This window comes from Lissotriton vulgaris, chromosome 4_1 (genome assembly GCF_964263255.1).
Source record: "Lissotriton vulgaris chromosome 4_1, aLisVul1.2, whole genome shotgun sequence".
NCBI classification, from domain to species: Eukaryota; Metazoa; Chordata; class Amphibia; order Caudata; family Salamandridae; genus Lissotriton; species Lissotriton vulgaris.
In genome coordinates, this window is record NC_141691.1 from 759,862,860 (window position 1) to 759,885,455 (window position 22,596).

The window sequence follows — 22,596 nt, forward strand, 5'->3', positions numbered from 1 at the left end:
AAGGAACTGCTCCCGTCATGGAAATGTAGCACGAAAAAACTGCTGTGAATCAAGGAGTCACCGACTGAGCTCAAGATGTAATTGGGGTCCACGCACCCTCCGCGCTCCATAGTGAGGATGGGGACGCGCCTTTGCCATTATATATATGTACGTATGCTGTTATATTTCTGAAGTGCCTTTGTTTGCGTCACTCGAGGCAGGGTACTTATGGAAAATTATTAAGATTTTTGAGAGGGACCCCTTAAAACCAGGGGAATGGGGTACTGTCACACAGTGTAAACAAGTATATCCCTTGGCTCAGTTCAATAGCTATTGAAGCCCAAATACTCGTCTTGGACGCAAGCAAATAGAGGTTAAATCATAAACATGGCAACATTCTTTGTATGAAATATGAAAATATATTAAAAAACATGAATGAAAGGATGCATACTAGTGCACAATTAAACTACCAAACTCGCCCCAAGAACATCGAGAAGAAGTCGGGTTTTGGTTTGAGTTAGATTGGATATTTAATGTGCAAAATTCAATGACAAATTGTGACTGTCTGTGTTTGTTTAATTTCTCTCCCCCAAACATCTTTCCTTTATGTCTTTATTCAACTTGAGTAGGTCTTCCTTTTGATTAATTGTTTTTCAATATTGTATATACATGTTTCATTCATGTTTTTTAATACATTTATGTGATGATGTTTTTATAATTTCTGCATAGAGTCGTTTAACTCTATTTTTATCAAGTGCTGTGTCCATATGGCCCGGTATTGTTAATTGTTTAAATAAAATATTTTATATATTTTCATACAAAGAATGTTGCCATGTTTATGATTTAACCTCTAGTTGCTTGCGTCCAAGACGAGTATTTGGGCTTCAATAGCTATTGAACTGAGCCAAGGGATATACTTGTTTATACTTATGGAAAATTGACATTTATTTTCTCAGAGAAGTTATGTTATCTAACACTGTGCCTGAGAGAGTGGCATGGCGTCGCCGAGCTCGAGGCGAGCTGACTGCTTTTACGCAGCGTTCGGGCCTACCCCATTATCCAACTCAATCATAGATAACCAATCACAGACGCACATGAAGAGGAAATAACCCATAACTACAAAATGCGTAAGCAATAGCTAATACCACCTGTTCACAATGAGACTGTAAAATAGGGATCCTGTGAATGATTACCGTAAAAAGCGTAAGACATATGGGACCAGATTACATATATGGCCCTTACCAACTGGGTTCTGCACCAACTGACTGGACAACACGTTTGGCAACGTCGATTAGTGTAAAATAAATGTTTCTGCGCTCTTTGGCCAGTACAACAGTTTCTGACACTCATGCAATCTTAATTGAGGTAAGACCGGACTTGCATTAGTCACAATGCAAAACAATAAGGTTTATTTAGAAGCAAATTCATCAATGGACACTCTGTTCCCCTAAGATCCACGATTGCTCAAGAATTACGTGTGGAAAAAGGAGACATAGACTGGGCTAGTACACTAAATGCGGAAATGACATGCATACATAGTTATATATCCACATTTCATAGGCCGAGGATGCAAGCTAATATTTGAGACATTGTCGTACATGTTGTGTCAGCCATGGGACACTGGGTCATGTTAGTATGTTTTCTATGTTTATTATGCAGCGTCACACCGCATCACCATGGAAACACCATTCTGTATATAGGTGACGTCACCGGTACTTGGTGACAGATGACAGCTGACACTCTTAACGCTAGTTGTTATCCCGCTACTGCGGGCCCTTGTTTGTTTAATAAATAATCTTAATTACACCATACTATCTGTCTTCATTGGTGTATGCTACAATTGGCGACGAGGGTTTGTTTCAACAAGGGCCAGCGGAAATAAATGATGATCGGCGATGATTTGTGATCGAGGTCTTATTCATGAGAATAATTGCGGGAGAGAAATTGAAGGCGTCTAAACGGAGTGAGTACGCGAAGGAAGAGCAAGCGCTGACAAAAGAAAGCATTTTGAAGAAACGCTATTGTTCGCCAGCGCGTAAATTAATAAGCTCTGACTAATGTGTACGAGAAGATTGCGAAGAAGGAGTGCAGCGTAAATAATTGTGAATAAACTGAAGGCTATTAAGTCAGGCCGCAGCGTTGAGGAAGAGTCTGACCAAAAGTACTTTGTAATCGGCGCGCTTCGTGACATATCAGCTGAGGCGTCAGTCAGTTACCTCAGCTGAGTCGCGTGAAGCATGCCGGTAGTGCAATCTGATTGGTAGGTGGCTGCGCACGTTATCAACGTAAACAGCGTGCGGCCATCTTTGGAGTTTCCCAGTCAGGAGATCGAGTGCATGAAACACAAAGAGCGCGCTGAAAGGAAGAATCGCGCACAAGTTAAAAGGATATCTGAGGAGAAGTGTGCAAGTGTTACAAGTAAGCCACTGAAATAAATCGGAAGTAAAGTAAAGTGGTCTACGACCTGTGCTTTGACAAAATAGTCGACAAAGGAGAAAATAAATAAGATTTGGCATGGCAGAGTGTAACAATATATGTGCCCCTCCTCGTTTTCTGGATGAGCCCGGAAAACCCACTATGAAGTGGAAGAAGTGGGTAAGGGCTTTCGAGAATTACATCATTTCCATAGATGGAAAAGCTTTCGATGCTGAAAGGAAATGTTCCTTGTTGTTTGGACTATTGGGTAAAGCGGGACAAGACATTTTTGACAGTTTACCCGAGTATGAGAGTCCACCAGGAACATTCATACCAATGAATGAGTATCAGGAAGCGCTAAAAAGATTGGAGAGGCAATTTGATGAAGAAAATAATATAATGGTTGCCAGGCATAAGTTTGCTCAAAGGAAGCAGCAGGAGGGGTAGTCTGTCGAAGACTATGTTGCATGTCTAAGAGTTTTAGCCGTAGAATGCGAATATGAGGAAATGACTGATGTATACATAAGACACCAGATAGTATTTTACTGCTACACGAGGAAGGTGCAGGAGAGATTGTTAGCTTGCAAAAGGCCAAGCTTGCAAGAAGTCATTGATATTGCTAGAGGTATCGAAAGATCCTTGACTTCTACCAAAAAATTGTCTACTACAGGAAATAACGCTAATGTATTTTACTTGCAGGAGAAGAAGAAAGGGGATGGTAAGACAAATGAAAGAAATATGAATGAAAGAAAGGTGGGAGGTAAGCAGTTGTGCTGTTTTAGATGTGGTTCTAGTGAACACCTAGCTGACTTTAAAAACTGTCCTGCAGTAGGTAAAAAATGTATAAAATGCAAGAGGTATGGTCATTATTCCACCTTATGTAAAACCAAAAGGATTAGCAATAGCACAAGCATAAACACGGTAGGAAATTTTGATGAAGAAATGTGTGCGAATATAATGTTGTACATAGAAATGGAGGATGGGAAGATAAAGGGTCCCATTAGTGATGTAAAAATTGGGGAGGTTGAATTAAAGTTTACTGCTGATTCTGGTGCCCCAATAACTACTATATCTGATACCCTTTTCGAAGAAAAATGGAAATTCGTGCAGTTGACTGAATATGATATGAACCCAAAAGCCTTTGGAGAGAAGGATATAAATATGTTGGGGTATTTCATTGACACCCTAACCTTTAAGGGGAGAGTGATTGAGACAAAGGTCTATGTAGCAGAGATGGGGAGAATACTTGTAGGATGGAGAGATTTAGCCCAGCTGGGGGTGGTATTGGTGCCGGGGGCAAAAGACCCTGTGATATTAAGAGAAGAATGGATGAACAGTATTTGTGTGGAGAGAGAAGAGAGTACATTGGGTACCATTTTGGAAAAGCATAAAGATGTATTTAAAAATGTAATTGGATGTGTAAAGGGATTCAGTCATGACATCAAACTAAAAGAAGGTGCGATTCCATGTAAGCACAAAGTAAGATTAGTGCCTTTGTCAGTGAAAAATGAGTTAAGGGAAGTGCTTGAAAAACTAAAGAGGGAAGGTGTGATTGAAGAAGCAGAAGAATCCGAATGGATTTCTGCTATAGTAGTATCAAAGAAGAAAAAGACAGGGGACATAAGGTTGTGTGTTGACCTGAGGTCGCTTAATAAAAATATTGTAATAAACTGTCATCCCTTGCCAAAAATTAAGGACATTCTTCAGTCGACGTCCGGATCAAAATATTTTTCACTTATAGACTTAAGAGCCGCTTACCATCAGGTGTGCTTGTCTGAAAGGTCTAAACAACTAACGACTTTCATTACGCCATTTGGAGCATTTAGGTATGTGAGACTTCCTTTTGGTCTAGCATCATCTTCAGGAGTTTTCCAGAAACTCATGGATGTATTGTTTGGGAAAATGAAAGGGGTGGAAGCCTTTCAGGACGACATTCTGCTACACTCTAAGACGGAAAGTGAGCACATACAGTTGATTGGTATAGTTCTGGATGTGTTGAAAAACAAAGGCAAGACAGTCGCAAAGGACAAATGCAAATTCATGACAAAAGAGATTGAGTATTTAGGGCATGTTCTGTCTGCAGGGGGTATTTTGCCAAAAGATGATTTGGTTCGTGCAATAAGGGAGGCCCCTGAACCTAGAAATAAGGAGACCCTCAAGTCGTTCCTTGGCCTCAGTGAATATTATGCGAAGTTTATCAAGAAATATGCAGAAAAGGTGGAACCACTCAGGAAACTGCTAAAGAAAAATGTGAAATATGAATGGGGAGAGGAACAAGTTGATGCATTCAAATCTGTCAAAGAGGAAATAGCCAAAGCGCCAGCACTAAAACCATATGATCCGCAACTAGATAACATTGTAACTGTAGATGCTAGCAATGAGGGAATAGGTGCTGTGTTCTGCCAAAGGAAAGGAAATGAAGAGAACACAATCGCATTTATTTCCAGGAAGTTAAATGACACTGAGATCCATTACAGTACAATTGAACGTGAGACTCTAGCCTGTGTGTGGGCTGTACACAAACTCAAAGATTATCTGTGGGGCAAGGGTTTCACGCTTGTAACCGACCATAAACCTCTTGTGTACATGATGGACGGCAAGGGTCGAGGCAATGGCAACGCAAGTTCTAGGCTGATCAGACTTATGTCAAAACTTCAGGAGTATAACTTCAGAATGGAACACATAAAAGGGGAAAAGAACAGTAGGGCAGATTGTCTATCCAGGTTACCGGTAAAGGGAAATATAGATGAGGAACTGGAAGACAACGAATGCGTGGTGGCACATATTGACGCAACAGTAATGTGTGAAGGATCCATAAATGATGAGGAATGGGAAGAGTGTACAAAGAATGATACTGTTTTGGCCAAAGTGAAAGAGTATGTACAATCCAATTGGCCACATGTGAGGAATCTACCAAAGGAGCTTAAAAATTATCAGCAAGTGAGCGATGAATTAACTCTAGAAAATGGTTTCTTGAAAAGAGGTGAAGTATTTGTGCCGCCATTAGGACTCAGACAGAAGATAATCCAGATGGCTCATAGAGGGCATCCTGGCACAACGGCCACAAGAAATGTTCTAAGAATGTACTATTGGTGGCCAGGAGTGGACAGCGAAGTTAGGAACCTTGTAGACAAGTGTGAGCAATGTTTGAAGTCAGACAAACATTGGAGAATGGAGAAAAATGAGCTGCAGATAGTGCAAATCCCTGATGGACCCTGGGCCAAAGTAGCAATAGATTTTGCTGGACCCTTCAATCTGCTACAAGATGAATGCAAATATTTAATAGTTTTAACGGACTACTAGACTAAGTGGGTGTGTTACAAGTTTGTGAAGGTGGTTACAACCGAAGTGGTAATAACATTTCTGGAGAAAACCTTTGAAAGAGAAGGGCAACCAAAAATTATAGTGTCTGATAATGGATCACAACTGGTATCACGAGTAATGGTAGAGTTCTCAGAAAAACGTGGTATAATACAGGAGAAAACACCTCTGTACAGCCCCAAGAGCAATGGTCAAGTAGAGAGAATCAACAGATTCTTTAAAGAAGGAATCCAGATGGCTATTGCGAATGACATGGATGTCAAGGAGTTTATTAAAGTAAAAAGTAAATGCATATAATAATACGCCCAAGGAAGCAACTGGGTTTACACCATTTTTCCTGATGAGAGGAAGAGTATGCAACAGTGTCATAACACCAAAAATAGGTGAATGGAAAGCAACAGCTGTTGAAGCAAGACAAGTATGTGAAAAAGAACTCAATGTGAGGGAGAGCATAATGTGTAAACAAATGAAGAATAAGGCTTATTCTGATAAAGTGAACAGAGCTAAAGATAAAGTCATAGCACCTGGCGATTGGGTGCTAGTAAGGAAGCCTGGGCTGGTTGGCAAAGGAGAGTCTAAGCTTAGCAGACCAATGAGAGTGGGCAGAGCGACTGGAGGAGCTGTGCTAGTTGAAGGTGAAGGATGGCGCAATAAAGGCGATGTGGTAAAACTGAAACTTGGTCAAGAACAGATCATAATGAGAAGTGCAGAAAAAGGAGAAGGAAGCCTAAATGACAGTGTTCTAGAGTGGGATGATACATCTAGTAACCCAGATAGGTCACATACCAGTGTCAATCAAAGAGCATCTGATGTTTCAGATGAAGGTTTTACTAGATACTCTTCTGGTCCCAAGGACACTGCTTTGGTTCACGGTGAGCCAAGGAGAGACAATGATGTGGAAGACAATGAGAGTACTGTAACAGGCATGAGTGATGTTGATGGCAGCCTAACCGGGGGACAGCTTTCCAGAACGGGCAGAGTGGTCAAATTGCCTACCAGGTTTAAAGACTATATTATGGAATGAGTTTTCAGGTTAAATGTTCATGGAGGAAGGGAGATGTCGTACATGTTGTGTCAGCCATGGGACACTGGGTCATGTTAGTATGTTTTCTATGTTTATTATGCAGCGTCACACCGCATCACCATGGAAACACCATTCTGTATATAGGTGACGTCACCGGTACTTGGTGACAGATGACAGCTGACACTCTTAACGCTAGTTGTTATCCCGCTACTGCGGGCCCTTGTTTGTTTAATAAATAATCTTAATTACACCATACTATCTGTCTTCATTGGTGTATGCTACAGACATGTAATACTTTTTAGCTAAAAACATGAGCAATTGAAATACGCATTCGGTTATAGTATTAGTTATTTTTTGTTATGGGCACATATTTTTGTTTTGTTGATTGTGCGTGGTGAAAGCGCAGCTTTTCACCCTTTGAAAGTTGCATGGAATCGCCCACGCGTTTTTCTTGCACCTATATGAGTCGTTCAAACACGAACGTTGAGCACACCATCAAGAAAACAATGTAGTTTAACAACAGCATGTTTGTTGAGCGGATTATTTTCCTTCATAAATGATGTCATATGTAAAGCCACAAGTAACACGACTGCATGACTTGTAATTGAATCTAATGTCACAAATGCAATACTTTTAATAGTAAATGTAGGGCGCAGATTTCAAACTCATGGTGTCTGGGCCATTAGTTCAATTCATGAGTAACTGACGCGCTTTATCATGATTGCAAATCAGACACAGCGTGTCTCGTGGCGCAGGCGGATACCAGCTGTACTTAAAACATTGTGATGATTCATGTAATACAATTTTGTAATGGTTCGCTTCACTTCGTGGTTTGGTTTATTTTGATATCGATTGTTGGCAAAGATTGAATCCACACAATGTGTTCAATGTTTTATCCTTTTATAGTTACATGCCAGAATCTAGTTCAGGACGTCCCGTCTGACATCATAGGCTGGCTAAACTAAAACATCTGGGTGCCCGGTCGATTTCATTCAGAGCTCGCTATTTTAGATCTGACTAGATGTAGGTTTAATTTTGTGTTAGAGCTCATGCTGTTTCAAAACAAGCATTCACAAGAACATAGATCTGGTTTTAATGAGATAACGTATGTGATAAAGAAGTGAAAAGTTGTGTATATGCATTTATTCTGCATCGGGGAGACAAGAAATGAGATGAATGCCACAGTCTATAGCTCTCACCCTGAGACAGAGAACCTGGCAACAGGGAGACAGCGACCTGCATCCTGGGAGAGGAGACACAAACAGCGAGACAGGAGGGAACGCTCCAGTGAAAGACATACATAGCTACTAACACCTGGACAGTGACACTGGCGACTGGGAGACACCGATATGCATACCGAGGCGGAGCCCCCCGGAAAATGTGGGAGGCGAAACACATAAAATCACTGACGTATGAGACACTCCCACGTGCCACATAACACAAATTCTGGTTAAATGTGAGTGTTATATTAATTGTAAAACAATTACCTAAATGATTGCAAAGAATTGTGTTCCTGAACATTGAGATTTTCTTCAGTGATAGTTGTGTTTGTTATGTCATGGTATTTTTTCTTTTTTGTACTTGTTCTTTTAATTTAGTTTGCATTTGCTTGTTATGGATCTGGAGGTCCTCCTGGTCTCCCGCTCACAGCTCTTACTTCGGGCCTCCCACCTGGCACTTGTCTAAACAATGCAGGTGATGTCACAGGGACATTTTAAGCTAGAGTAATATTGTGTAAATTGGAATTATTTGGCTGTATTACAGGTTATATTTTTTGTCTGATTTTCGTGTAACATTGGCAAGCAGCACACACACTCAAGGACACAAATTAATGCATAATTGATATCCTCAATGTGTGCCACAGCCCTTATTGGAAATACATTTACCAGGCCGTGACATTTGTAAATAAGGGAACAACCCTCGGCAGGTCAGCAGAGATAAACAAGCATTTGCAATGCAATAAGTGTCACGTTACTAAAAGTTTGAGCTATTGAAGTTCCAAATAATGCAACGTAATTTGCTCAAACTTTAAGTAATGCGAGACTTATTGCATTGCAAATGCTTGTTTTTTATTATTTTTAATATTTGTGACCCCCTCGAAACAAGCAGTCGAACACTCGCTTTACTTTTACCCTCACACACAATACTATCAGCATCGTTGTAACTACATCAAGGATAGACCTCACACACGAGGCCATCAGCATCAAGACATACACATTTGTCATTACAATTTTGTTAATTCGAATGAATCAATAAAATATGAGAATGTAAACATTGTGACACATATACTTTATAGTTCCTCGAATTTAACAAGACAAGACAGGGTGAGGTATGTCTGCTATTGATCACTATCCAGATGTTCTCTTAAAGGCCTGTGTATTATGTTCTTGTTAGAACTGGCTATTTCTGGTTGGCTAAGGCTGACGCCAAAGCTAGGCAGAAACCACCATTCTAGTCAAGGCAAGGGAGTCACACGCCAAGATAACCCCTGCTCACCTCCTTGGTAGCTTGGCACGAGCAGTAAGGCTAAACTCGGAGGCAATGTGTAAAGCATTTGCGCCAGCACACAACAGCAACAACATACTAGGCACACCACAAAAGGAACTCCACTCAAGGTTAATATAAAATAATCATTTGTATTATAAAAACACATCAGATTTATCACACAAAATACATGGTGCCAACTGGCACGGGCAATATTCACAAGGGATTATGTACAGGACAGGGCCACATGGGCCACTGTCAGAATCAGATATAGCACTTTTAGAACTTAGAATAAGTATAGCACAAGATAACATTTATAATATACATCCAGTAACTACTGGGAACAGGTACCAGGACCTCACTAGGACCACCTGTACTAAAAAGAACAACCACCTAAGTATCACACAGCATTTAGGGGTATAAGCATAACACATTACACATGATGCATGAAAACATATTCAGCGGTGTAGTAAAAGAAAACACATAATGCCTAAAACATTCAGAGGTGTAAGGACAACCACCTAAGTATCACACAGTGTTTAGGGGTCTAGTAAAGAACACATTACCCATGATGCATACATATACATTCAGAGGAGTAGTAAAGGGAAACACATGATGCATAAACCTACACATTCAGCAGTGATCAGAACAAAGCACATGATGCAATAAACTACATTCAGAGGTGCAGCGCAAGAAGACACATGATGCCTAAAACATTCAGAGGTGCAGGGCAGGGAAAAGGAAGACACATGATGCCTAAAAACATTCAGAGGTGCCAGAATACACTAGCGCAAAAATCACATGATGCCTAAAAACATTCAGAGGTGCAGGAATGACACATGATGCAAGAAAACACATTCAGAGGTGCAATAAACATACAATTGTGCAAAACTTACATAAGCCACCCTCTGTGGCAGTCCCTAGGCCAACTGGCCTTGTTGGGGCTCAGACGCCCTGTGTCCAAATGTCAGGGCGCGCTGCCAAGCAGCGCCAGTCCAAGCACAAGCCTAAACGTAGCAGGTGCCCACTACTTGCTGGGCACCTGAGGACATCCCAAGACCTAAACGGTGCAGCTGCCCACTAATTGCTGGGCAGCTGGGGACTTCAAAACTGCGACAGGGTCCTCACTAGCCCTCAGGAGCAAACTGCGCCTACTGCTAGCAAACTTCGCATAGTCAACCGTTGGAGCCACACAGGCTCGTAAACAAATATGGCCTATGGAGCCCTCGAGGCTCTGAACAGATCCCTCGCAGGCAGGAGGGGGCGGGCACTGGCAATGTGCCCCGACGCCCCCTCTAACTAATATGGCCCTCGAGCCTCGCTGGGCTCGTAAATCAAAAATGGCCCCTGGAGCCTCGGGCTGCAAACAGAATGCAGCCTTTGCTGAGCCTCTCAGGGCTCTACACACGTTGGGGCGACTCACTGCTGACCGGGGCCGCCCTTGAAGCCCTCGTGGCTTCATACTGACAATTGGCACGAGCTCGCGCTACTAGGGGGGGCGGGCACCGACAATGTGTCCCGGCGCGCCTCCCTTCTCCTCTGCCCGGCCCAGACTCACCGACTGCTCGTGGTCCTGCTGCGGGGCTCTCCTCATAGTAAGGAGGCCTCGCGGCTCGGGCGGCCGGTCTTCTCTCTCTCCCCGGGGCTCTCCCTTCACTCAGGGGCCCCGGGGCGGACACGGCAGGCGGCTTCCTTCTTCCCAGGTCTCCCTCGGCGAGGCTGCATTCCCGGTCTCCCTCTTCACACGGGAGACCGGCAACGAACGAAGGACGAACAGGCTTCCCTGGGGGTAGACCAATGAGGTCGCGGCTCCACGGACGAGCCTCCCTGACATCCCAGCTTCTGCGGGCAAAGCATCCAATCGGAGCGCGGCTCTCGGGGACAGGCCTACTGCAACGGCCAATCAGAGCGCGGCTCCTGTCGACGAAGGACCAATCAGGTTGCGGCCCCTTCGTTTCTCTCTCCGCGGCTTCTGATCACTTTCAGGCACCCGGGCCGCAGCGGTGAGAACACGGGGCAATGCTGGGTGGGCACCGGCTCTTCAGTCATTTAACAATCGAGGTGGCCACTCGATCGGGCCATAAACAAAAGCGCTCCCCTAGCGCTAGGACAAAAAATAAAGCGCTCTCAAGCGCTTGGGGGAAATAAAGCGCTCCAAAGCGCTCGAAGACAGGCAGAGCACTCCCAGGCGCTCAGGGGGAAGCACAGCACTTCCAGGCGCTAGAATTACAACTCAAGCGCTCTCCACAGGAAAATGCAGCTTCTCCATGCTGCAAAGGTCCCAGAGATTCCCAGGGGGCAAAGCCAAGTCCCCCCCATCAGCCCAAGCGAGGCAGAGGGTTCCCCCAGGAGTCCAGGAAAGTCCATCAGAAGTCCAGGGGCTGGGCAGGGCCCAGGGATTCCCCTGAGCCCAAGGAGCAGCACGCCCCTGGCAGATTCAAGTCCAAAAACAAGAACATTTTGGAAGGGGACACAGCCCCTTCTTATACAGAGAAAAGTCTTTGAAGTCTTTGTGCAGGCAGTGTGAGAACCAGCTAGGACTGGTTATAGGAAAGTCCCTTCAGTATCAGGGACAGAGGTGACAGTCGCCCAGCGGGGGGGTGGAGCCAGCATTGTGGTCAGGCAGGCACAGCCCTTCACTATCAGGTGCTATCTCCTCCCACTTCCCTGGCAGCAGATGCTGCCTTTCATCCACGGGCTGACTCAGACAACCTCCTGGGGCTCTGCAGCCCCTGTCATCCTCAAACGAGACAGTCAATCCACAAGCAGGCCCAGGCACTCCTGGACCAGGCTCACCAGCCAATCACACGCCAGACACAAATTACACAAATATACCAACTTCCAAAAGTGGCACTTCTAGACTAGACACAGTCATGCCGCATATACCATCACGCAGCATTCAATCTCACGAGTTTGTACATATCAAACTCGCCCCTGCACTCCCCACACATCAGGAACTACCATGGGCATACATATTCTCCATTCATTCCTATGGGAGGGCAGGTAACTCACCACACATACACAGAGAGCTCAAGCACTTTACACTGTACCACAGTGAAAAAGTGCGCAGAGGCCTAAAATCACCAATAACCAGGTTCCAGAAACAGGCTAGGAAAAAGCAAAAAGTCTCGGGGTGAACCTGCCTAAAGGGCCGGGTCCAACAGTTCTGTGTTTTACAACCAATTTCATACATATTTTAAAATGTAATTGTTCTATTAGTACCATATAAATTCTGGATCTTAGTAAAATTCTGTGTTACGTGAAATAATAGATTACATCATTGTAGACTTTACCTTCCCATTGTTTAGAAAGGAGTTGAAGACGTTAGCGTGCATCTTGTTGGCATTTCTTTAACTGATGTGAAAGAGGTTGGAATTTTCTTAGGTTTGCATTCACTTCAGCTATGGTACAATCTAGTATTAGCATGGTATTGACGCCCAGCACTGGGATATCAATTATTGCTGTCTAAGACTTTTTGTAACGTCCCTTGTTCTATGTCCTCTTTAACGGGAGGTTTTGTGTAGAAAATTGGACAATATTCTTGGAGTTTCAGTTTAGCAGATGTATGCCTGCAGGTTTTTGATGCTTTCTTTGTCATTTTAATTCTGTAATACATGCAATTTATAACCAATGTTTGCTTGATTACTTTTATTGGTTTTAAAGTAATTTGAACAAACAGGTTTTTCTTCAGCTTTTCCATCATCGGAAACTTTCAGTTTCTTATTTGAGCCTGTGTGTGTTTGCATACAATTGCTGTAATTTCTGTCTACAGGCGTACTTTTTAGGTTGAGACTCACAGCATGCATGCGCTGCTCTACAAGGCATGGTGTATTCAGTACATGAGCTTCAAGCTGGCCTATCGCTTGTCATTGGTTGTTTTGGGTGTATTTCTAAGTTCCTTACTTTTGAATGGTAAATCATGCCCATTTGTCCCTCCTTTTGACTGTTGTTCCCTTCCACAGCGACCTGCCCTGTTACAGGGCTCATTTCGCTTCTGTCCATTTCAGTTCATTTCACGCACTATTTTTTCCGATTGCCAGCCTCGTTTTCTGGAAATTTTGCAAATGCGAGCACCTGACCAGCGTTTCTGCTTTACCCTCCCACCCATCATTACTCTGTGTGTTCTCCACTTCGCACCTTAGCTCTCACTTATGATCTTCAGAGTCTGGGTCACTGAAGATTGAGTTGAGCAGTCACAAAGTTAGTAATTTGACTTTACTTGCTAGCTCCCTTTCACCCAGTCTTTTGTTTTTAGCATTATGTTTCACTCACTCGGAACTGGATTGCTCCATTTTTGTAAAAGGGGCTGTAAATCCGGTTCTTTATCTGGTTAAAAATGTAGCAGCTGTATCTCTGTTCTCAGTGGTAATTCCCCATTCTTAGTCCTCTAGATAGTGCTGCTAGTCGCTTCTCTGGACCCGTCATTAATTCCTCATTCTAAGACCTCTAGGCAGTGCTGCTAGCTGCTGCTCTGGGCCTATCTGTAATTCCTCATTCTAAGTTCTCTACATAGTGCTGCAGCTGCTTTTTTGGTCCTGTCAGTAAATCCCCCAGTCTTCGTCTTCTAGACAGTGTTGCAGTTGTGTCTGTGCTCCCATTGGTAATTCCACATTCTAAGTCCTCTAGGCAGACCTGCAGCTGTGTTTCTCTTCCTAGTGGTAATTCCTCATTCTTATTCCTCTAGCCAGGGCTGCTTCTCTGGTTGCAGAGGTAGTTCCTCTTTCCTAGTCCTCTCATGTACGGTGGTGCGAGCGCTTTACAAAAGTACTAGTTACATTACACAAGGTCAGGTTAACGTTTTTGTTTTTAGGTGCGCGGACATTAAGTGATGCACAAGTCATCCTTGTTTAATTATTATTTCCTCCCTACCTGACAAATAGGAGCATTTTGTTCTTGTTGCTATGTCTAGCGCTTCCATACCCAAAGGGCTGGGACAGATGGCTTGCTGGTAAACGGATGGTGCGAGCAGTGTTTCCAAAGGAAAGCCCCAGAGAAGGGTGCCTGATGAATAGAGGCTTTGGGGAGGAGGGATGTACAGTGGCGGCTCCTCAACTAAGGTGGAAGAGCGTTGCCCCTCTGTCCACAGCAGGAAATATTAAAAGATAATAACTCGAGTTATTATCATTTTATGTTTCCTTCTGCTGTAGCAGCTTTCTGGGCGAGGCGGGGTTGCTCTGAGTACAGAGGAGCAGGGGAGGAGTGGTTTTCCCACTCCTCCTAATTGTGCAATTACTGTTTGGTCTACCCTCTCGGGCCGCCCAAAACAGTCATGCGCACTTCACATATTCTCCATGCAGGCTGCATTACAGCCTGCATGGAGAACATGCCCGGGTCCCCATTTCCTGGCTGAGGGCTGATCCACGGCGCTCAGACCATTCACAACGCTGCATTGCAGCTTTGTGATTGGCTGTCGGGAGCCTGTGAGCAAGGTGCTTCCTGCTGCTTCCTGTATCCTGCTGCAGGACCGGAGCAGGAACAAGAGGACGGAAGAGTGGCGGCGGCCGGCCATCACAGGAAAGTGTCTTTTTAAGTCACCCCCCACCACCCGAGTCCGGTAGCAACCGCTACTGGGGAAGTGACGTCTCTGCCATTTGAAAGTACTTCATTGCTTTTTCTCATAGGCTGTTCAATACTTTAGTGATGCAGCCGCACACAGAATTTTAGTGCTGTGGACTTGTCTTTAAGTCTGTGTGTTAAAAAGCCTTGGAATGGGTCCATAAATGTGTCCTCAGGCAAGCATGTATTCCTGAAACACACTGCATGACCCAGTGTGTAGTAATTGTATAGCTCTTCAAACCCTGGCAGCACATCACCCAAGATAATGTGTTGCATGGCTAAACACTTATAAGGTCCCAAAGGCTACTGGCTATGCCAATGCTTGTTCTCTAAGGGTTTAAGGAGAACCTAATGGAGTATTTTTTAGGCTGACTACGTTGCCTTCTCGTTAACAGAGCAGTCACAGGAGTTCCTATGCTGGCTGCATTTGTCATATGTTACCACTGAGGGGCAGGCCATACCAAGAAATAAGTTCCTGCTGCCTACAGCATGAAACGTGTGTGTCTGCATCAGTGGGACTACTACACCAATGGGCTCGATTCACAAAGATAGCGATAAATCTACACTTCCAAATTTACACCTACATGCATGTGCAGATTTGCTACGTTTTAAGATTCACTAACATTCCAAGAATCTGCTGGGAAAGAATGCGCTAGGTAGAGGATGTTTCCATGGGGATTCTGGGGAGGGTCATGTGACGTTACCCTCAGGGTCCTCTGCTGCTGTGCGGAGTTTTTCATAGTGGAGAACTTCACATGGGGGATTAGTATCACCTCTGCAAAAGCACATACTTTTTCTGTGCAGGAACAAAACATAGTTTTCTGCGTGGAGAAGTCCCTTTCGCAACATCCCCCATCAAATGTGTGGGTGATCAAATACCCTTCCCAAGTTCCCACCCTTGAAAGGGACTTACACCATCCTTGTCTGGAGAACATTTCCGACCATCTCCAAGATTGAAAGGATAAAACACGAAGAGAGGATTTTATGAATGTCCAGAAACTTATTTGATTGTGGGTGTTCACAAACTTCCAAGACTCACCTCTCTCTGAAACGTCTTGAAATATTCATTTTCACATCCCTTGAGTGGGATTTACAGGTGCAGAGAATTCTGCGCTGATGGCAGAGTTCTCTGTACCCATACATTTGATTTATGTCTGCCAGCAATGGCTTTCTAAATTAACTGGCAGCTTAACAGGTAAAATCGATTACTAACGCGCATCAATGACTGAATTTACCTTTATGAACAGGGCTCAATCTTTGTAGCGGAGCGACGGTCATACACATCAACGGCAGGTGACACATTCTGTGCCTGTTTCGAAATTAACTGTGGCCCCCTTCTTTGTACTGGTAACATTTGAAATGACACAATTAATTTGTGGAGGGTAGTGCATTTTGAAGCATGCCCAGCTACTAACATTGACATTAGCATAATATGGTAAACTCGGATTCAAATCTCACTCCAAAAATAAAATGATAACAGAAAGACAAATTTGGGATTTTAAACAATACTGCATCAGGCAGGACCTGAATCTTAGGTTTTCGGTTTTTTTGGACAATTTGTGACAATTTGTTGTATTCTGAATCAGACAACACAAGATAAATTGATCTCAACATAAACAAGCATTTGCAATGCAATAGGTCTCGCATTAGGAAAGTTTGAGCTATTGGTCTTGTAAATGACAATTTTTTTTATTTATGTGTTGGTTTTGAAAATAGCTAAATTAATAGCTTTGTCATTTACAATGCCAATAGTTATAACTTTCGCAAATGTGACACCTATAGCATTTGTAATGCAACATGTTTTGTATTTACGTGACTTAGCTGTATTGATATTACAAATTACAATGGCTTTTAATTTTTTTAAATAATTAATACTTAAATAAAAGGGATTTTAATTTATAATGGCAATAGCTTAAACTTTTGTAAATAACTTTTGTGAAGATTATGTTCAGTGTATTTTATTGTGACAAAAATCCAAGAATAGAAGTGAAATATTAACATCTTTTTGTGACATTTGTAATAAAGTTTGAAACATTGAGAGAACATATTTGAACCAGTTGTTGAATGGTTGCGCAGATTGATGCTGGGGTGGAAATGTACTATAAAAACACGCTCAGAGCATGCCATAATATAACACACTTTGTGATGTGCTGTAGTGTAGGTGTGCTGCGTGTCTGCTTGCGGTTGCATGTGTGTGTTGCAGCATAGATAAACAGCAACCGTTGCTGTTTATCTATGGAATCATATGTCTGTATTTTGTGTTTTCTCTGTTTGTGTCTCCGTTTGTTGTCTGTGCGTGAGTGCTTTTGTGCTTGTGTGCACCTTATGTCAATTGTTACATGTATCTGTCTGTCTTTGCTTTATTTTTTTTATATCTGTACATGTCTGAATTAGCTCATATGTGCGTGAGTGCTTGTGCGGTCATATATGTAACAGTAATGAATGTAACTGCATGAACGTGTGAGTTTGTGCTTCTGTGTGTGCGTATTGGGGTAACTGTGCATGGTGTGGGTTGCATGTTAGCATCTGTATGACTGTATGTATTTATAATTACCTGTGTGTGACAAGTCGTTGTGTGTGCATGCATTTTACTTGTCTGTGTGTCGGTGAATTTGTGTTTAAAGATTTGTGGCTTTGAGTTCCTGCCATGTTTAGAGCAAACCGCAATGATAGAGAAAGAGCGAGAGTGGGGGCTGGAGGAGGTGGACAGGTTGGGGACAGAGAGGCGGTGAGCACGTGTGGGCGGTGGAATGAGCAAGAGAGAGAGTCAGAAAGGGAGAGGAGAGGAGAGGAGAGGGTGAGTGGGAGTCAGAGAAATCTGGGGGAGGCAGGGGTGCGTGGGAGAGACGGAGAGCTAGAGAGAGCGAGGGGGAGGAGGGAATATATAATTTAGCTGCATTCATAAAACCCTATGCGGCTTGTACCAGCGCAGCACTATAAAAGTAACGGAATGATTGCAATTCTATGGTTCCTGAAAATAAGGGGGGAAATAATTTCCTGCGAAGAAGGAAGCAGCGGTCTTTTCATTGGACGCGGTGAATAGGTGTCAGGGGCACGTCAGGCGCGACCCTGGGCAGCGGCACCTGGCGAAGGGGGTCGAGGGGCGCGCATGAGTGGAGCGCCTTCAAGGCTGCACTTAAAGCGCGGCTTGGTGCTGGCTATATTGAGAGGCGCCATTCCGGAAGCTTCCAGGGCCCGCAGTGGTGGCGTTTCTTGCTAATGCTGCGCTGATTGAAAGCCTTGAGCACACGATTCACTGCTCACCTGTTCCCCAGCAGCCTGACCTGCACGAGCTCAGGACACATCCTAAAACACTCACCTGTTTACTCCGAACCACAGCGCAAGGCATCCCTGTACCCCAACATCCCAAATTACCAGGTTTCAGAAGGCAACCCAATATGCACGAACCCCAATGCATAGAACTTCTACAGCATAGGCAAACTAGCAACCGGAAGTTCGGCAGCGTGAAGCCGGTCGTGGGGTGGGACTTCCGCCTTCTGCGTGAAGCCCGCATCCACGGAGTGCCAGAGAGCAGCATTGGTGACGCGGGGCTCCCATGCCTGAGGGAGAGCCCGCGGTGGCTGCAGAAGTCAGGAGTGGCGGCGATGCGGTGAGTGGGGCTTAGTTGTAAGGGGGGGCGGGGGTGTGTGTGTGTGTGTAGGGGGGTAGGGGGTGGCGGCGTGTGTATGCGTGTGTATGCGTGCGTGCCTGTGTGTGTGCTTGTTTGTATGTGTGTGTGTGTGTTTGTGTGTGCAGGGTGGTGGGGGTGCGGCAGCGTGTGTATGTGTGCGCGCGCCTGTGTGTGTGTTTGTGTGTGCAGGGGGGTGGGGGCTGGCTGTGTGTGTGTGTGTGCGCCGTTAGTGCATGCGAGCCAAGCGAAAGCAGGGGCTGTGTGCGCGTCTGCGCAAGCGCGTCTCAGAGGCGCGCTCCCACGGTCAAAACTGAGAATGGAAAAGCACGCGTCTGACTCGTGTCTACATTCCCAGAAATGGGTGACAATAGTGGTCGAGCAGACAGCAATCAATGCTTCGCATTGATTGCACGTCGAGCTCGACCTAAAAATGTTTATACTATACATATATATTGCATCCCAGTTCTAGAAACAGAGCGGCTATTGGTTCATTTTAGGCAGAGTATTTGTTATTGTTCTGTTAGAACTTCATTACCAGCACCTAAGCGTCCTGATTTACATAGAAAGTAAAATATTCTGATCCATACGTGCCACTTTAACACTTAAAGATTGTTTTTGTATTTCTTGGAATTCACAGCTAAGTCTATGATGACACCTGGGATACTGTGACTGTTGCAGCTTCTCAGGAATACGCGTATGAATTAAATTGTACTGTATGAATATGGAAATATAACAGGACTACATTTCTGAATGGAAAAATGAAATGCAAATGTGCACCTGACCATTTTTTCCTCTGTTTTTTTTTTCTGAGGGATCAACGCTTTCCCGGGGGAAGCCCTTTCCATTATACCCTCGCTGTTTTTGGGATATTTCCTCCTGTTTCCCACCCTGAATCTAGATTTACTCCTTTCCCTAGCAAGAGCAGATTTTCCAGATGCAAAAGCTTTGTGAATGTCCACAGCCTTAGGAGTTTGTGGGTGTTCATCACCTTTGAAGGTACACAAATTCCTTTAAAGATATTAATAGAAATGTGCCTAACAGGGATTGGATGACTTGGACAGAAAACTGCACTTCCAATATCAAGCAGGTTTTCCTACTGAGACATATACTCTCTTTTCCGGAAATTCAGGGCAAATTTCGGTTCCTGCCTCAATAGTGTCAACTTAGCAAAGGCAGTCAAAACATTTATTCTAGTGGTTGAAGGCTGTGACTACCAGCACTCATTTTTAGGGATCAGGACATATTTTTCATCATCAAATTTTGACCCGGAGCAACAGAGAGAAAAGCAGAAAAGTTGGAAGGAAGAGAAATTGAAAGACAGGAAAACATTGACAATGAGAGACAGCCAGGAATTGAAAGAACCTGCAAGAATGGCATAACGAGATAGCAAGTTAGGGTGATGCTAGAAAGAGGCATGAGGGGATTCAAGAGTAGGAAGCCTTGCATTCAGCAACCTCGGCACTCGCCAGCACCACTGATAGTAGCATAAAAAAAGTATTAGCCCCTCCATTTTTTTTTGTAAATTAACTACTGCTCTGGTCTTATCTGTGCCCACATGAAATGTCAGAATAAAGAAATATCACTCAATAGTTAGAACATTTATGATGAGATCTAGGCTAATATATCAGACAGAATTTTGATTTGCTCAAAATAGGGTGCCATAATCCAGTTCATATACTTCATTGACACAGAATCCTTTGGGTCACAGAAAGGCTGTCCCACACTGGACTACTTCCATAAGATAAATACTGAAAACGTAAGTCAAAAAGCACACCTTTAATAAGACCAGGTCCTTTTTTCTGTGGATGCTCTTGATTAATTGGCCCAGCATACAAGATAAGGTTATCAAAACCACCTTTTTCAGGACTTTCGCTAACTATTAAGCAGCTCGTCAGTATTTCTCTCCAACCCCATATTTATTGTGATGGGCCCATATCAGTCTCCTGAACTTGAGGATTACCTGTGAACTTCAAAGAACACCCTCAATGTGGAAAGAAAGTAAACCTATGCTGAGCTGTGGAACTTCCTCTGCTTTGACCAGTGGGTTGCACAAGCCACCGCTTATGGCACCAAAAACTTTGCATCCATCTGGACCCACCTACACTGTTTGTTAGCCCTGCAAACTCCCTTCCATAGCAACGGGTTCAGGTAACAAGTAAAATCCTCAAGGCAAGGGATAGAAACCTAGTTGAACTGAGAGTTTTTAAATTGTATCTTTAACTATAATAAACTGCTTAACGATTTGCTCCACAAAGACTTCTGAATCAATGCTGTCTTTGTTATTATTGCAGGTACCTCTTTCTGTCATTATTGTAATTGTAATTACATTTATATAGTGCTTACTACCCCTGAAGAGGCATGAAAGCGCTTTTTCGGTGAGTAGCACGCTACTCCAGAACCCATAAAGGATCAGTGTTGAAAATTAGTATACTGAAATATAAAATTAATTTGAGTGGGGAATATGTTATTCAGCTATTTGGATAGAGAAGGGTAGGGGAGGGACAGAAGAGGGAAAAGAGGGTTGCATTTATGGAGCGCTTGCTACCCCTGATGGGATTTTAAAGCGCTTTTTGGCGAGTAACACACTCCTCCGGAACCCATAAGGATTACTGACGAATTAGTATAGTGAAATATGAAAGTAATTTGAGTGGTGGATATGTTAGTGAGTTATTTGGATTGAGAAGGTTTGGGAGGGATAGAGAAGGGAAAAAGGTTTGCATTTATAAAGCGCTTGTTACCCCTGATTGGGTGTTGAAGTGCTTTATGGCGTGCTTATTTATTCCTGGCCTGAACTCACAAATGCACATTGAGCTTTACTCTTTTTTTAGTTGTTTCCTTTTACTTACTGTGCTACAGAGTACGTTTTCTTTTTACAAACACCGACATGTGCAGCACATTTGCTAAAATCCCCATGATACTGGTGCAGTTTCCTCTCAACCTAAAGTATTTTAGCTGCAGTAGTCCCACACCGAAATCTTTCCCCACACCAGCACCCAGACACACTCTCGCACAACATGCACCACCAAGTTTGAGCTTTTTGTTTTGCTATCCTCCCCAGTTTAACATAATCGATGCCGGACCCGTACACTCCAATAGGATTAAAACTTTCGACTGTTCAGAAAGTCTTTCTTCACACGCAGTTCTCGGGGCAGTGGTCGTGGATAGTGTCCTCCTGCCAGCGCGAGCTGACTAGTTAGACTACAATTCCCAAGAGCCTCCGCTGCTGTCATCGCGCAGGAGCAGGAGTGGGCTTCACCTTTGGTCCTTTCGCTTTCGCGGGTAAAGTGAAAAATCATAACTGTAACGGCGTAGCTCTCTCTGAAGTGTAAACAGGAGCCTCCAGCGGGCAGGCAGCATGGACCAGGCGGCTGGTGCCGAGGAGCGGGTGCGCTGCCCTGTCTGCGCTCAGGAGCTGCCTTCGTCCCGTATCAACGCGCACTTGGATCGCTGCCTGCAGCCCCCCGCAGTCCCCTGTCACAACGGCACCCCCGGCTCCCCTACGGCCTCAGCGGTTCCGGAAGAAGGGTCTCACAGCGCCAAGAAGCGGCGCCTGTCTCCCAACGCAGCGCCCTTCCCTCTCTTCCACAAGCAGCGGCCGGGCGTGGAGGGCGCGTCCTGCCCCGTGCCCACCTCCTCCAGCTGCTCCAGCCCCGCTGCTGGTCCCACGCCCCAACCCGAACAGGTGAAGAGCATCCCAGAGAAGCTGGAGGGCAAGCCCTTGGCGGACAAGATGCGGCCTAGCACCCTGGAGGAGTACATGGGGCAGAAGGTGCTGGGGACGGACACGCTGCTGAGGAGCCTGTTGGAGTCAAACGAGGTGCCCTCCATCATCCTGTGGGGGCCTCCGGGATGTGGCAAGGTGAGTCCAGCAGGGCACTCTAGGGATGCTGCAGTCTTGCAGCAGAGAGGAATATCTGTCAAACAATTGACAAATACCATATTTGCCAACATTTTGAATCTGGGGTTTTGAAGAAAACAAATCGGGGGAATTTGATTTTCCCCTTTGTAATGTCTGGTCTTCCCCCTTCAAGTACACACTGAAGCCTGTGTAATGGTAACAAGTATTTATTGTCATTTAAATACAATTCTCCTGAGCCAGGGCGCCGAGCGTCTTGCTGTGCCTAGCTCCGGTCGCCAACTGCCTATTCTCGTTTCGCGCCTTCGCTATTGCTGCCTTCTGCGCATG

At 44.4% G+C, this 22,596-nt stretch overlaps 2 protein-coding genes across 4 annotated transcripts in view; one reads left to right on the plus strand and one right to left on the minus strand.

Annotated features, from left to right (window-relative positions):
• MYLK4 (myosin light chain kinase family member 4) overlaps positions 1–22,596 on the minus strand; it is a 997,611-nt gene that overhangs the window by 812,523 nt on the left and 162,492 nt on the right. The window lies entirely within an intron of this gene.
• WRNIP1 (WRN helicase interacting protein 1) overlaps positions 21,649–22,596 on the plus strand; it is a 488,996-nt gene continuing 488,048 nt past the window's right edge. For both annotated transcript variants that reach the window (XM_086965069.1, XM_086965070.1), the window contains exon 1: positions 21,649–22,269. In XM_086965069.1, the coding sequence (XP_086821195.1) occupies positions 21,766–22,269 (504 nt within the window). In that variant the 5' untranslated portion in view covers positions 21,649–21,765. The remainder of the gene's footprint in view (positions 22,270–22,596) is intronic.